This window comes from Lepidochelys olivacea (genome assembly GCF_965140295.1).
Source record: "Lepidochelys olivacea isolate rLepOli2 genome assembly, chromosome: 8".
NCBI classification, from domain to species: Eukaryota; Metazoa; Chordata; order Testudines; family Cheloniidae; genus Lepidochelys; species Lepidochelys olivacea.
In genome coordinates, this window is record NC_140418.1 from 9,626,891 (window position 1) to 9,641,086 (window position 14,196).

At 44.3% G+C, this 14,196-nt stretch overlaps 1 protein-coding gene and 1 long non-coding RNA gene across 5 annotated transcripts in view; one reads left to right on the forward strand and one right to left on the reverse strand.

Moving 5' to 3' along the window:
- The window catches only part of LOC311524751, an 87,458-nt gene that overhangs the window by 138 nt on the left and 73,124 nt on the right, over positions 1 to 14,196 (forward strand). The window contains exon 2 of the long non-coding RNA XR_014712612.1: positions 3,585 to 3,729. This is a non-coding gene — a long non-coding RNA (uncharacterized lncRNA). The remainder of the gene's footprint in view (positions 1 to 3,584; positions 3,730 to 14,196) is intronic.
- The window catches only part of MYOT (myotilin), a 31,431-nt gene continuing 22,460 nt past the window's right edge, over positions 5,226 to 14,196 (reverse strand). For 3 of the 4 annotated variants that reach the window (XM_084636187.1, XM_084636186.1, XM_084636184.1), the window contains 7 exons: positions 13,521 to 13,622; positions 11,056 to 11,105; positions 10,248 to 10,383; positions 8,664 to 8,871; positions 7,065 to 7,230; positions 6,352 to 6,485; positions 5,226 to 5,822 (listed from right to left, as the gene is read on the reverse strand). In XM_084636187.1, the coding sequence (XP_084492313.1) occupies positions 5,650 to 5,822; positions 6,352 to 6,485; positions 7,065 to 7,230; positions 8,664 to 8,871; positions 10,248 to 10,383; positions 11,056 to 11,105; positions 13,521 to 13,622 (969 nt within the window). In that variant the 3' untranslated portion in view covers positions 5,226 to 5,649. The remainder of the gene's footprint in view (positions 5,823 to 6,351; positions 6,486 to 7,064; positions 7,231 to 8,663; positions 8,872 to 10,247; positions 10,384 to 11,055; positions 11,106 to 13,520; positions 13,623 to 14,196) is intronic. The other variant, XM_084636185.1, reaches the window with a different exon arrangement.

Consider the following 14,196-nt stretch of genomic DNA (forward strand, 5'->3'; position numbering starts at 1 on the left):
GAGGCTCTTTGTGGACTTGCAAGAAGTGCCAAATGTCCTTAAAAGACTGGAGTTCTCCACAGCGCCCTCAGTCACCATTTCCCTTGTTGGGCAGCAAGTTACTTCTCTGCCCTCTCACGCCAGAGGCGGCTTAATTTCAGCGGTTGTGGCAGGGGTCGGTGGGCCGAGTCTTCCTTTATTCGCTTTAATTTAAGGTTTCGTGTGCCAGTCATACGTGTTAACGTTTTTTAGAAGGTCTCTCTCTGTCAGCCTATATATTATATAACTGAACCAGTGTCATATGTAAAGTAACAAGGTTTTCAAAATGTTTAAGAGGCTTCATTTAAAATTAAATTAAAATGCTGATCTTATGCCTCAGGCCCGCTCAGCGTGTTGCCGGCCTGGGGTTCCGTTCACCCAGGCCGGCAGCGGGCTGAGCAGGGCCTGCGGCCGGGACCCCGGCTGGCAAGGGGCCGGCAGCCAGAACCCCAGACCGGCAGCAGGCTGAGCGGGGCCTGCGGCCGGGACCCCGGCTGGCAAGGGGCCGGCAGCCAGAACCCCAGACCGGCAGCGGGCTGAGCGGGGCCTGCGGCCGGGACCCCGGCTGGCAAAGGGCCGGCAGCCAGAACCCCAGACCGGCAGCGGGCTGAGCGGGGCCTGCGGCCGGGACCCCGGCTGGCAAAGGGCCGGCAGCCAGAACCCCAGACCGGCAGCGGGCTGAGCGGGGCCTGCGGCCGGGACCCCGGCTGGCAAGGGGCCGGCAGCCAGAACCCCAGACCGGCAGCGGGCTGAGCGGGGCCTGCGGCCGGGACCCCGGCTGGCAAGGGGCCGGCAGCCAGAACCCCAGACCGGCAGCGGGCTGAGCGGGGCCTGCGGCCGGGACCCCGGCTGGCAAAGGGCCGGCAGCCAGAACCCCAGACCGGCAGCGGGCTGAGCGGGGCCTGCGGCCGGGACCCCGGCTGGCAAAGGGCCGGCAGCCAGAACCCCAGACCGGCAGCGGGCTGAGCGGGGCCTGCGGCCGGGACCCCGGCTGGCAAAGGGCCGGCAGCCAGAACCCCAGACCGGCAGCGGGCTGAGCGGGGCCTGCGGCCGGGACCCCGGCTGGCAAAGGGCCGGCAGCCAGAACCCCAGACCGGCAGCGGGCTGAGCGGGGCCTGCGGCCGGGACCCCGGCTGGCAAAGGGCCGGCAGCCAGAACCCCAGACCGGCAGCGGGCTGAGCGGGGCCTGCGGCCGGGACCACGGCTGGCAAAGGGCCGGCAGCCAGAACCCCAGACCGGCAGCGGGCTGAGCGGGGCCTGCGGCCGGGACCCCGGCTGGCAAGGGGCCGGCAGCCAGAACCCCAGACCGGCAGCGGGCTGAGCGGGGCCAGCGGCCGGGACCCCTGAGCAGCTCAGCTCACTGCCACTCAGCCTGCTGCTGGTCTGGGGTTCCGTCCGCTGGCTCCTGCCAGCCGAGGTTCCGGCTATAGGCCCCAGTCAGACTGCGGCTGGTCTGGGATCCCGGCCCTGCCCACACAGAGTGGGTACCTACCTTCTCCCTGGTTCTACCCCCTCCTCTTCCTCTGCACTGAGCTGAGAGAGGGAGTGCACTGAGCTCAGGGCTGGGGGTGAAGGAGCAGGCTGGGGGTTGGGGTGCAGGGTCTGGCCAGGAGCTAGAATGAGGGAGGGGGCTCAGGGTTGGGGCAGGAGGTTTGGGTGTGGAGTGCTTACCTGGGCAGCTCCCATTTGGTGCAAGGAGTGCAGGTGGGAATGTGGGGGGGGGGTGCAGGAGCTCCTGTTTGGTGCTCAGGGTGGGGGTGGGAATGTGGGGGGGCTGGGGGCGTGTGAGGGGGTGCAGGGGTCAGGGCAGAGCACTGGGGGCGTGTGAGGGGGGGTGCAGGGGTCAGGGCAGAGCGCTGGGGGCGTGTGAGAGGGTGCAGGGGTCATGCGGTATGTAAGGGAGTGCAGGGGTCAGGGCAGAGGGCCAGGGGGGTGCAGGGGTCAGGGCATGCGGTGTGTGAGGGGGTGCAGTGGTCAGGGCAGAGGGCTGGGGGTATGGGCGAGGGTCCTGGGGGTGCTCCCAGAGCGGCTCACGGCACAGGGATGGAGGGGATATGCCCTGATTCCACCTTCTTCCCCATGGCCCCGTTCCCACCTCTTCTCCGCCTCTTCTCCAGAGCAATAAGTGCGCTGCAGCTCCGCTTCTCCCCTTCACCTGCAAAGGCCATCAGCTGATCGGCGGCAGGGTGGGAGAGGAGATGGGGCAGGAACCCACCACCTCCACCCCAAACCCTGCTTTGCCTCCAGCATTTATAATGGTGTTATAAATTAAAAACACGAATATATTTAAGAAGGGTTGCACTCAGTCTTGCTAGGTGAAAGGGTTACCAGTACAAAAGTTGGAGAATCAATGGTATAGGACAACATTCAGCTCTTGTTTACCCCATTGTAAACACTTGGAGTATCATCAGAGTCTGGACCATAACCATAAAATGAACTGAGATGAAAGGCACAAAGCAACTGGAAAAATATACATCCATGTGGTGATTAACAAACTTATTTCCTTAGATTTAAATACATTCTAAGCAATGAGCTTAAGCACCTTGTAATGCGTTCAGGGTCCTGGTATAGTTACTGTGATACAGGTGAATAGGTAGCCCCCATGGCTTATCTGTTTAGAGCACAATAAATAAAAATGAATTGGGAATTTTCATACCTTCTGGGGTGCCCCATCAGACAGGCCGGTCTGGTCTGGACTCCACAATACAGGCTAGTGCCACAAAAATACCCCCCATTCTTACAGTTTTGTTTCCAGGCTACTTCTTTCTCGGTTTGATATAAGCTGCATTATTAGGAAATCACTATTCTGTCTACCATATATATGCTGTTTCAACAGCCATCTCTAATGGTAAAAGACCAGCATGTGAGAGAGAAACTTGGTTTGAGTCCCTATCTGGTGTGTGTCTTTTTCTTTTTTTTAATCCAAATAATTGAGCCTCAGTAAAAAATACTTGTTATTCTGGTACATTCATAAAAATGAGCTAGCACAACACAGAGCATCAGCTCACTCTCTCGGAAAAGTTATTCGGGCATCAAAATACTTGTAATTTTTATTGCGTAAATGTGCCTGTGTAATAGTCATTGATGAAATCACCCGTTTCCTGCTCCAGCTAGCATTTACTTTCGATGAGTGAAATAGGGGTCAATATTATCATGAAACTTGATTTTAAGTTGTTTTCAGGGTGGGTGTCTGGTTTTGTTTTTGCAATACCACAGGGAAAGAGGAATAAAGATTTTTGTCATGGAATTTAAGGCCAGAAGGGACCATTATTATCATCTATCTGAGCTTCAGCATCGCACGTACTATTTCTTAGCCTGAAGGACTAAGATTGGGTGCCTTTTTTTCAATTTCAAGAAGGTCAGACGACTTATGAAAATCCTGTGTAGTGACAGAGTGGGGAGGAGAGGAGAGCACAAGCCCACTTCAGTGAGAGTAAAGGGCTCTTAATATACAAACCATTGCTTTGGGCTTGTCCTTTTCGTAAAAGCGCACACCATATCAGTTTGTCATTTCCTCAGAAGGTTAAAAACACACTTTCCACATTTGGCAACTTTTGTTCCAACAGGGTTTTTTGTTTCGTGTGCTGCCTGCTCCAGCGTCCTCAATTCTGTCTGAATAGATGTCAGAGCAGAGTTTGGCAGAACTAGTCCTTCCAGTTCTAAAGCCAAGAATTGGCGGTTGCTGATTAATAAATTCCAACAAAACGTTTGGTGAGTAGGAGGACATCTCATTTTCCAATAGCAGAATCAGACAGACAATGTCTAATAACTAGCCTAGAAGAGAAATTACATGCATGTAGATAGAGCCTGCACATAATTTTTTTTTTTTTTTTTTGTATTGAGTTAGAACCTAGGTGGTCCTGTCATGGACCAGAAGCCCTTTGTGCTAGGTGTTGTATAAAACAGAACAGAGAGACTGCAGTGTTTAGAGTGGGACATGGACAATGTCTTACAGACAGCAAAGATCTCTCCTGCAGTGACAGAGTTGGATTAAAAAGTGGCTTATTCATTAGATTGTAAACTCCCTGGGACTACCTTTTTTTTGGTTCTTTGTTTGTACAACACCTAGTGCCATAGAATCCTGATCCAAGAATGGGGCTTCTAGGAACTATGGTAATACAAATAATAATCACAGAAAGATTTAAGTTTCCTCTCAAAAACCAAATCCACACACAACACAACCCAAGTCCCATATACAACAGTCTACACTAGATTAGTTCCCCAACTAGGGCCAGCCATAGTTAAGAGAGAACAGAAAGAGCAATGGCTCACTTGAGCTGCTGTAACCTAACAGCCCATTCAGTGGGGTGGAGGGAAAGGTACGGTGTTGCTGTTGTCACAGCATGTGCAGTGGTTTTTAAGACTACTGAGCATGCAGCCCACGCTGCAGACTTCCTGGTCGCCATATATTCTATTCTGTGAGTAGTTTTGACCCCCCCCCCCACTTCCAATGAATAGTGTTCATCTGTTTAGGTGGAAATTGCAGAGTACAAAGTCTAGCTCTACTCTATGGATCCAAGAAGAAAAAAAATTTCAATCCGCCAACTGCTATTAAAAAGTTAATAGTTTGAAAAGGGCAGAGTTCAAACAGTTTGTGAATTAGGAATGAAACACAGTTTTTGTTGAACAAGTTGTGGACAACATGCAACACATTTCAGCCCTGTGGGCTACTTGAATTCTAGGTCGTCTACTGTATGTAATCAGTTATTTCCTCTCTGTTTATGGAGTGTGAGATTGGTCATTCAAGTCATATGGTATATTGTTTCTGCTGCTTTATTGGATGATTGAAACTCAAATAGGCAGAGCGAAAGCAGGTTTCGAGATGGCCCCCAAATACTTTACATTAAAATTCTAACCTTTGGTTAATAGGTACACAAATCTGTGAGACTGCCACTTTCTACAATCATTTTTGCAACTAGGTCACTTGTGAACGTTCAAGGAAAACAAATCTGAAGGGATGTGAATCCTGAAGGCTTTTTACTTGAACAAATGTTCACAAATACTGTGCTTGCAGCTTTATTTACAAAGCACTGTCAGAAGGCAGGTAACTAGATAGTTTGTATTGCCAAAAGAAGCTACAGTGTTGTGGGGATAAAGAATAAAAATTCCATCTTTGCAAGCTTACCAGCTGTTTGATACGGAACTTCTAAAATTCCTGGTTTTAATAAAGCAGAACAGTCACAAGCTGTATTTTATATTTAGTACTTTATTTGCATTTGACATAAACCCACATAAAAACATTCAAATCTATTTGGTTTTAGTATTCAGGCAGCACAAAGTTGTTGTGTTACTGAGAGTGGTGATATTAAGAAAGCAGTACAAATAAACATGCTTTTCCTTGTAACTGAGCAAAGATGTAGTTAAACCTACACTTTCATCATCACCAACTGCCCTGGTTTCTTAGGCTTTACAGTTAAAATACAACATTTGAGCATTATCTGCTATATTCACCAATCCATACAAATAGAGTACTACCTTGGTAAATTAGAACAGCAGGAAATGTGCACGAGTCAAATTATAAATAAAATATGTAGGTATGTTTGCTAGTTAGAGCAACCGCCACTTAACTGCATATATGGGGAGTTATGATATGGGTCTGTTACATAAGTGCGTTTTCCTCCTCTTTTCACATTAAAGTTCATCACTTTCATACAGTCCAGACTGAGCAGCCAGCCGTTCAAACTCTCCTTCTGGTGAGAAAGGTGGTTTCACATCCAGTCCTTTACTATTGAATGCCAGGTATTTGCTAAAAGTCGGTCGAACCTTCAACTGCTTGGGGGTTGGAACTGGCCTGTATGTATGAGCTGAAACAGACCAAGAGATGCCTCATTCGGCTACTGTAGATTGTTAAAGTCTCAAAAGAGAAGGAGCTGCAGCATGCCAGCTCAGTTGTTAACTGTTGTCCTTTGCACAATTGAATAGGCCCTTGAGGGAGAACTCACCTGCAACTGCAAGTCCCAGCTCTCAGACACTGAAGACCGATGGGGAAGTTGGAAGGGATCATAGTCTCCCCACCCCACCCCCCCTTGATACCAAGGGAATTGGGGATAATTAAAAACAAAAATGCACGGAGAGTGGTGGTGACAGAATATTTGCAATTTGTGAAGTACCATCCCCAGTATATTTGGGTGCTCTTTTAATGGGGGAAGTTTCTTTGGCTGCTTTGAGTCATTATTTATGGGGTATTGTGTGTCTGATAGTATCTTTGGGAACACACGTCCATCTAGTATTTACAACTTGATTGGATCTGTTCTGAATGAGGGGGAAGAATTCCTACCCATCATATTAACTCATAATATAAATTCTAGTTTGACATTTATATACAGTACTTACTTGCAACATCCAGTCTGCAGTGGCATGTGACCACTCCTGCCTCGTTGACTGCAGATACTGTGTACCAACCGGCATCTTTCTTATTTACGTTATGGATTAGGAGGCAGATCTTTCCAGGATTATCATAGAACAAACTGAAAAATTAAAAGTGCATGAGGGGCAAAGAAATAAGTTGACTTAAGGGATGTCTTTCATGGTGGAAGACCCTAAAGAGCAATAAACAATTTTTGCAGACTAGAGATCAAAAGTGATGCAAAAATTTTTTTTAAAAATGGTGCACTGGATTATACTCTCAACAAGTGTTATTGCTATTCTTTGATTAGTTAATTATTTGTATTATGGTAGCACCTACAGGCCCCAAGTCAGGATCAGGGCTCCTTTGTGGGTGCTGTACAAACAGAGATAACAGCCAAACACGTTAAAGTATTTCAGTCTTAAATCTGTGCTTGCTAGTGAGCAAGTTGTGCATTTTGGGTGTGTGTATTTATAAAGTAAGAGGTCAGAGGGAGCTCTCTTTCCCGCCATTCAAGTGGAATATCTTCACCATAGTGGGATTGACTCCCAGCCAACCCGTTCACCATGTTTGTTGTTCACGAGCTACGGACACATGCAGCTGGTAAATGCAAATGCTGCATCTTTAGAGACTGGATTATTTGTGTTTCATATATTGGCTATTTTTTCTGCTACACCATTGGCCAGTTTTAGTTACATACCTTATTCGGTCTGTATTATATTGTAGCATTTCATTGTTTCTTTTCCAGTAAATCCGTGGTGTAGGGATGGCAGAAATCTGACATTCCAGTCTGGCTGAATCCCCTTCATAAACTCTTTTGCTTTGTGGTTTGAAGATAAAACTTGGAGCTTTCTGATGTTCTTTTGCTAAGTTATAAGAGAGAAGGTTGTAGTAGATTGCATGAAAATATACCCCTGCAAGTGTTGTTCGAGTTTGATCTCCATCTCCCAAAGTCTCCTTCCCCTAACCTAAGGGCCCAAGCAGTAGTCACCAGGTAGTCCAGATTGAGAGCTAAATGCACAGATGATTTAACTCCATAGGAGGCAGATAGGCAAGGGAATTGCACCAGCTTTCACCAGCTGTGAATACGGTCCTGAAAGCAAATGAAGGCGCTGTGCTTGCTGTAGCTCGAATCATGCCAGCAACTTCTGCGCTGGGAAAGAATTTGTAAGCAAAGTTCTTAAGTTTCCTAACAAAGTTGCTTCCTTCTGGTTTGTTGAAACTGTGGCTATATACTACTTATCCAACAGTTCATGATGTTAGAGGAGGATATCGGACCATGTGTTTGAAGAATGGTGTTTAAATAAGAAAATTTTGCCCAGCAAGGGAATGTAGTAAGTTAAGTGGGTTTCAACTCAACTCTTTTTTTTTTTCCTACGTATATGCAAGGAAGTAGGAAGAAGGTTATGCAATGGAACCAAACGGTGTTCAATATTTGTTGAGCATAAGTTGAATGGAAAAATATTAAGGTGTGATTGGAAGACACAATGTAGGTGGAATCAGAGACAAAATTGCGTTAAAAGCACTCAACCCCACACAAATGAAGAAAGCAGTAATCCATGCAGACATAAATAAGGCCACAGATCAGCGCTCAGTGAGACTTTTTGCATGAGTGAAGACTACTTATGTGAATAAGATTTTTCATGATTGGGGCTTAAGTGAGCCCAAATAGTCTTTGATTTCAATGGGGCTAGGATTTCACCCAATGAGAACTTTGCTATTGCTTTAGCAGGGCTAGAATTTCACCACTTGTCTTGCCTGGAATGCACATTTGTCTTAGAGGTAAAGATATCTTCTGAAAAATTAATCTCTTCCTTCAACATGTTCAAACGTTATTAGTTTATAAATAACTTTGGAAAATGAGTGTGGTATGGATGATGATCAGATCTCTGTATTTTGTGTAAAAAATTTTTTTTGCCGTTTCCAGATATGAAATTGATGAAATAAACAGCCAAGGAGGAATTTTCGAGAGTTCTCAGCACTGGCTTAACTCTGCTCCCATTGAAGTCAATGGGAGTTTTAACATTGGCCTAGCTCTGAATCAATGCTGAGAACTTAGAAAAAAAAATCAACTTGGGATGGAATTTTTCCAAAGCCCCACATTTGGTACGAAGAATTTTTCCACTGTAGTTCTTAAACCTGGACATCATGAAGTAGAAGTTTTCAAAGCTAAAAGCAGACATCCCGATAAGTTTGTAAAGGTCTTTCAGGTACATGAAGAAAGGCATTAATAGACTTTTAAGCACACACAGTTGGAGAATAAAGATTTCCAGGTAGCCATCACAGCCATATATCTTACCAGTTACATCCAGTTGTACTGTAAAGGAGGCTTCTCCAGCACGATTGGAGGCTACACATTCATATATCCCTGCATCAGAGCCTCTGACCACTTCAAAAATGAGTGAGTAGAAGCCCTTTTCAGACACTATCATTTTATGAAAGTCATCTGGGTGGACCAACCTTCCATTTAAATACCATACCAGATCTGGAGCTGGTAGACCGCTGACCTGTGAAGCAGGAAAAAAAAAAAACAAAAAAAACCCCACAATCATGAACAAATACAATCTTAAACCATTATGGTACTGTAGTTGTTCATGTTTAAATCTAAAGCCATCTATGTTCCTCCACTATGGAAAGTTTTATTAGCTTAGAGGACCAAGCCAGGATTCTACCCTTGGAAGTTCCAGCCGGGACTGGTTTTCTTTGTAAATTATGAAGCTTATGGAGTAGTCTGGTGGATTTGGAGACATGAACTTTAGTTATGAGACAATGGAGTCTGCTCATAGAAACCTGTGTTGTTCCTGATGACATGTGAAGTCCCATTTCAGTCAGTGCGGTTCGTTGTGGGTGTGCATTCACAGGGGCAAGCCTACCATTTTATCTCAGAAGTCTCTAAGAAGGTCCTCAATAAGGCCACATTTTGAACCAGTTTTATTATCATTAAATACAATGCTATAGTAATGGAATATACTCAACTGCAACTACTTAATCTCCAAGATAGTTAGAGATTAAGAACAGCCTTTCATACTGAGGTGTCAGAGTTCATGTCAAACTTGTGAGGAAGTTACTTCAAATTCCTCTACTTGATGCCTCTTCCAGTTTTACATTTACAGAATCAGAAAAAACAAGATAGGATCAGCACACAAAACATTTGCATTAAATATGGCCTACAACACAAGAGCTAACTTTCTTACCATAGAGTTGTTAGAAGAACTTTGTGGAAGTATAATTGTTAAGCACATTTCACTTTAAATGTATTAATAAAATGTTTCAACTATTTTTTTTTCAAAAATAGCTTTTTCTATGAGCAGATGCCTTCTATGCTCAATCAAGATGACATTTGGAGCTTCAAAGAGGACTTTTTAAATGCTCTTAAGTGGCAGGCAGCTAGGCCCCAATTCAGGAGTCTATTAGTATTTGTGGCACAATTAAGCACCTGGTTACATCCCACTGAGTCAATTAGGGCCCCTATTCAGCAAAGCATTTAAGCACCTGCTTACATGCCTTCCTGAATTAGGGCCCTAATTTTGGCAGTAGCATTTAAAAAGTCCTCTTGCAGGACAGCAGTTCATATATTTATAGAGCATACTCCGCTTTAGCCACTACCTCATAAATCCTAGTTGAGAGTGAAGATATGGCTACACTCAGTCAAATTTCAGGTTTTTCCAGAGCTAATGTGAAGATTGCAAAACTTCTCTCATTACTAGAATTTGTAAAGCTCTTTGGAATGGATACTGCACTTGCAGAGCCAGTAATATTAGATAGGTAGCACTCCAGTTCATAAGGATTGAGGTCTCTGAGATGCAGTGACACCTGTATGTATTGCATATAGTAATTACCAACAGACAAATTACAGTTTTGATTGTATGAACATCGGTCTTACTTTGAAGTCAATCCTGCAAAATCGTCCCTCTTCAACAGTTATTTTGTCTTCAGGCACTTGCACAAAACGTGGTTGAAAAAACTTCTCCTGGATTGAGCCCTGCTCATTCCTCTCCCCTCTTGAGGATGGTCTGCTCCTATAATGTGCACATTTACAGTTCCTTACAACAAGGTATACACACGATCACGGACATGTTACCTTTAAATAAAAAAACAAAACCCTTTAAAAAGGGACTCTGGCTATATTAATAGACCCAAGAATGTTGTTATCCCTCCAAAGACAAAACAATAGGGTGGATTCTCCCCCCCGATTTTCTATTTGGTGAATTATGATAGCCAACCAGCTATCTGACTGACTAGCTTAGACTGTGTTGAATAGAACAGTCAGCATACATGCTTCACAAAAAAGAGCAGCTATCTTTGGCCTTAGGTCTCAAAGCATTTACAGCATGGCCCAAAGATTCTTGCATCATATCCCATACCCTACAGTTATTCCTTACATCACTACACAGAAGGTGTATGATGTACTTTCTAGAGTCCCTAGCCGATAGTTTGCCTTGACGTATGTGGGTTACCAACCTACCTTTGAAGTTACTCCAATAACTGAAATAACTGTCACCTTGATTATTCTACAAACTGAAGTTTAACTAAACTTTTATGCTGATGCCTATGAAAGGAAGCGAATGTAGCTGATTTAATAGCGCTCTCGCGCTCTCACACACACAATTTGGATCAGAACTCACATCTCATGGAAACATTGAGAGGGGGATGTTGTAACAAAAGTATCTGGGTATAGATTCAAAGATTACCTGATTTGTGGCGTAGGAACCTGTAGTCTTGTGTTTTCTGAATTCTGCTGCTTGGAAAAGCAAAACATCAAAATAAGTTAACAATGCAGAATTTACCAAGAGGTTGAACTGAAAACACATGTTGAATAAAGAGCAGTTTGCCTTTCAAAAGCCAATTGTTGCAAGCACTTTTGGAGTCTTTATTATAAAATATAAAGAGTTGGACATCATGAGTCAATACACTTATTCATTTTCATCCCAGAGTACTGCCTTGGCTAGGAACAAATGCAACTAATGGTTTAGAACAGCTTTCTGTCACATTGCACAGGTGACTAGTGCAATCATTTCTTTCGGCTGAAAGTTTTTTGGCAAACCTATAACCTCTTTAGAGGGGATTATTCACACTGGAATATTTGAAACGGGAGCTAGGTACAGGGTGTCCTTCAGTAAAGCAGGAATAGAAATGAAGTCACTTTGATATGGTACCAGCAAGAACGCTTTGTTGTGCCTGCTCACAAATGGTACCAATACCCATGAACACGTGTTCAGATGGAAAATACTTTCCTTGCTAGATCACAGCACCAGCTAAGCTTTCGGATAAGTCCCCATCAAGTTACTAGAAAAGTACAAGTACCCAAGGTTGGATCCTACTAGGACTTCTCTATTTTAGGGTTCTGAGGAACAGATACAATGGTGTTTAATACCAGCAAGTGAGAGAATTTCCACCATTTTAGCAGTGGAGCCAGTTAAATATAGGAATGACAATATAGAAAGCTCTTAGGTATTTGAGTGCCCATCACAGTAGTAGTCAAGCAGTAAGACATTGATCTTGCACAGTGCTATGTTTGTTAGCCCAATCCAGTGGTTTGCTTACGTATGTGCTTAACTTCAAGCACATGACCAGTCCCATTAAATTTAGTGGGTTACTCACAGCTTAACTTTAAGCCTGTGCTTAACTGTTTTACTAGATTGGGCTACGCTGCTCAGTACCGTGCAGGACTGAACTACTTTCACACTCCATGCCCACTGGTTACAGATGCAAGTGTCCTCCTTAATACATGCTCATTTAAGATTCAGCTGTAAAGCATCAGTTTGTCCACAGTTTCTACAGACTGGCCGAAGTAGTAAAACGAATACTAGTGGTTGGATGGGTCACCGATTAGGGGTATTTTGAGAACAATTTGAAGCCATGCATGCAAGATCACTGAATTCGCTGTCATGACTCAACCTCTTTGTAGAGCATGCCCCAGACTGCTGCAGAACTAGCTGCGCCAGGATTGATGGCAATCACTTTCTTGGTCTTTTGATCAGGACGATGGGAAACAACACTGTAACATGCTTCTTTGGTGCGCTCTTCTCTACAACTATTGGGTGTGGGAATTAGCTTTATTACAGACATATCAGGATTTCTTCCCCAGTGTTTGAGCTTATGGTTTCTACTCTGCATTGAAGTCTATAGACGTTTTGCAATTGGACTCCTAATCATCAGTTTTCTCTGATGAAACTGATATTTCAGCTGATATATTGCAGGTTACCCTAGTAACATACTGCAGAAGGCAATCCTTGGAAACTGGGATGGTTTCTCCTGGGTATGCAGATTTCTGGTGCCACACCATAGCCCTTTCCAGTAATCTGGACCAGAGAACTACTGAAGGTAGTGTCTGACTACCCTGTTCTGTATGATATAGCAGCCAATGGATATTGTTTGTGGGGGGAGCAGACAAATCCAAAAATCAGATATGCTTTTTTAGCATCTTAGCTATACATCCCCAGTTACCTGCAGTGCCCAATACAGGATCAACTTCTCTAGTATCCAGTATTTTACACATTCTTCTATCTTCCTCTTCGGTTTTATTTCATGGATACTGAGTTTTCTTCCTCCTTGTATTAACCTTGTATCCAATGTCATCCTAGCAGCTAGCATTAATTATGCATCTTTTGGACAGGATGTTTAAAAAAAAAAAAACCCAGATGCTGACCTCTTGTGGTCATGTCACTATTCATAACACTAGTTAATCCCAATGTCCTAGCCAAGTTCTAACTCGGGCAGTTACATACTAGGTACCTGAATCCCCCTGCCATTTAAATTGATTATTGTATTAGTCATCACTCCTGTCCGAAACAATCATACAATGTTGCTGTGAAATAGCTGTTATGTTCCTCCCCAGAGATGGAATTCCTGTATATTCCTACCTGATGAGTGATATAAGGGTTACAGCCCAGATTCTCCAAGGTCTATAGGCACCCACCTCCCATTGGGAGTTAAGCACCTAAATACCTCTGACTGGGCTTTAGTTAATATTCCTATAGTGCTTTGAAATCCTCAGATAGTGGATGCTATACAGAAGTTTTTTATCAGTATAGATGTCTTGATTTTTCCTTTTTTGTACTCCATAAAGAGACCTATTCCCCCTACCCCATTCCAATACAAGTGACTGAAAATTTAAACAGACAATGGACACTAGTTTTGGACCATTTTCATTTACCTGTGAGTTCTGTACATTTTCTTCATTTTGCGTTACAAGCACAGAAGCAGCATTTTCTGGTCCAAGCAGCCTGCGAGCCATTCTTTCTTCATAGGTTAGCCGCTGAAAGCAGTGGGAGAGCAATTCTGGTTAAAAGGTGATTTATTATCACTTGAGTTTGTTACAATTTCAGGTTACTCACAGTCAAGTTAGGGCACATTAATATGCCAAACATTCATGGAGCTGTTGAAAGGAAAGTGGCTGCTGCATGCCTGTGGCAGTACCAAAGGATCTGATGTCTTGGAATCTGCTGAGCTCACTCTCAATTTTATATAGCACCCAAACACGTATATGTTTAAACTGTCTTTTCATCAAGGTCTTGGAAATGCCATCTCTGGCCTCCCACTCCTCCCGTTGTTGCAGAGAACCTTCAAGAGGAGGATGGCCAGGGATGATTAATAACTAACACCGATGACACTAACTGGGAGATCAGAACAAGCTTCCAGGGTCCCCTTACATTAGCACTAGGAGGCCTTTCCAAGTCCGCCAGCTGTGTAGCTTTTTCAGGCACTAACTGTGTGGTAGGTGCTAAAAACCTACACACAACCAAAAAAAAATCCACCCTGTGAAGTGCTGCGTGTTCTCTCTTGAGCAAGAGTAAATATTAACTAGGTAAGGACTAAATTCTTTCACGGTA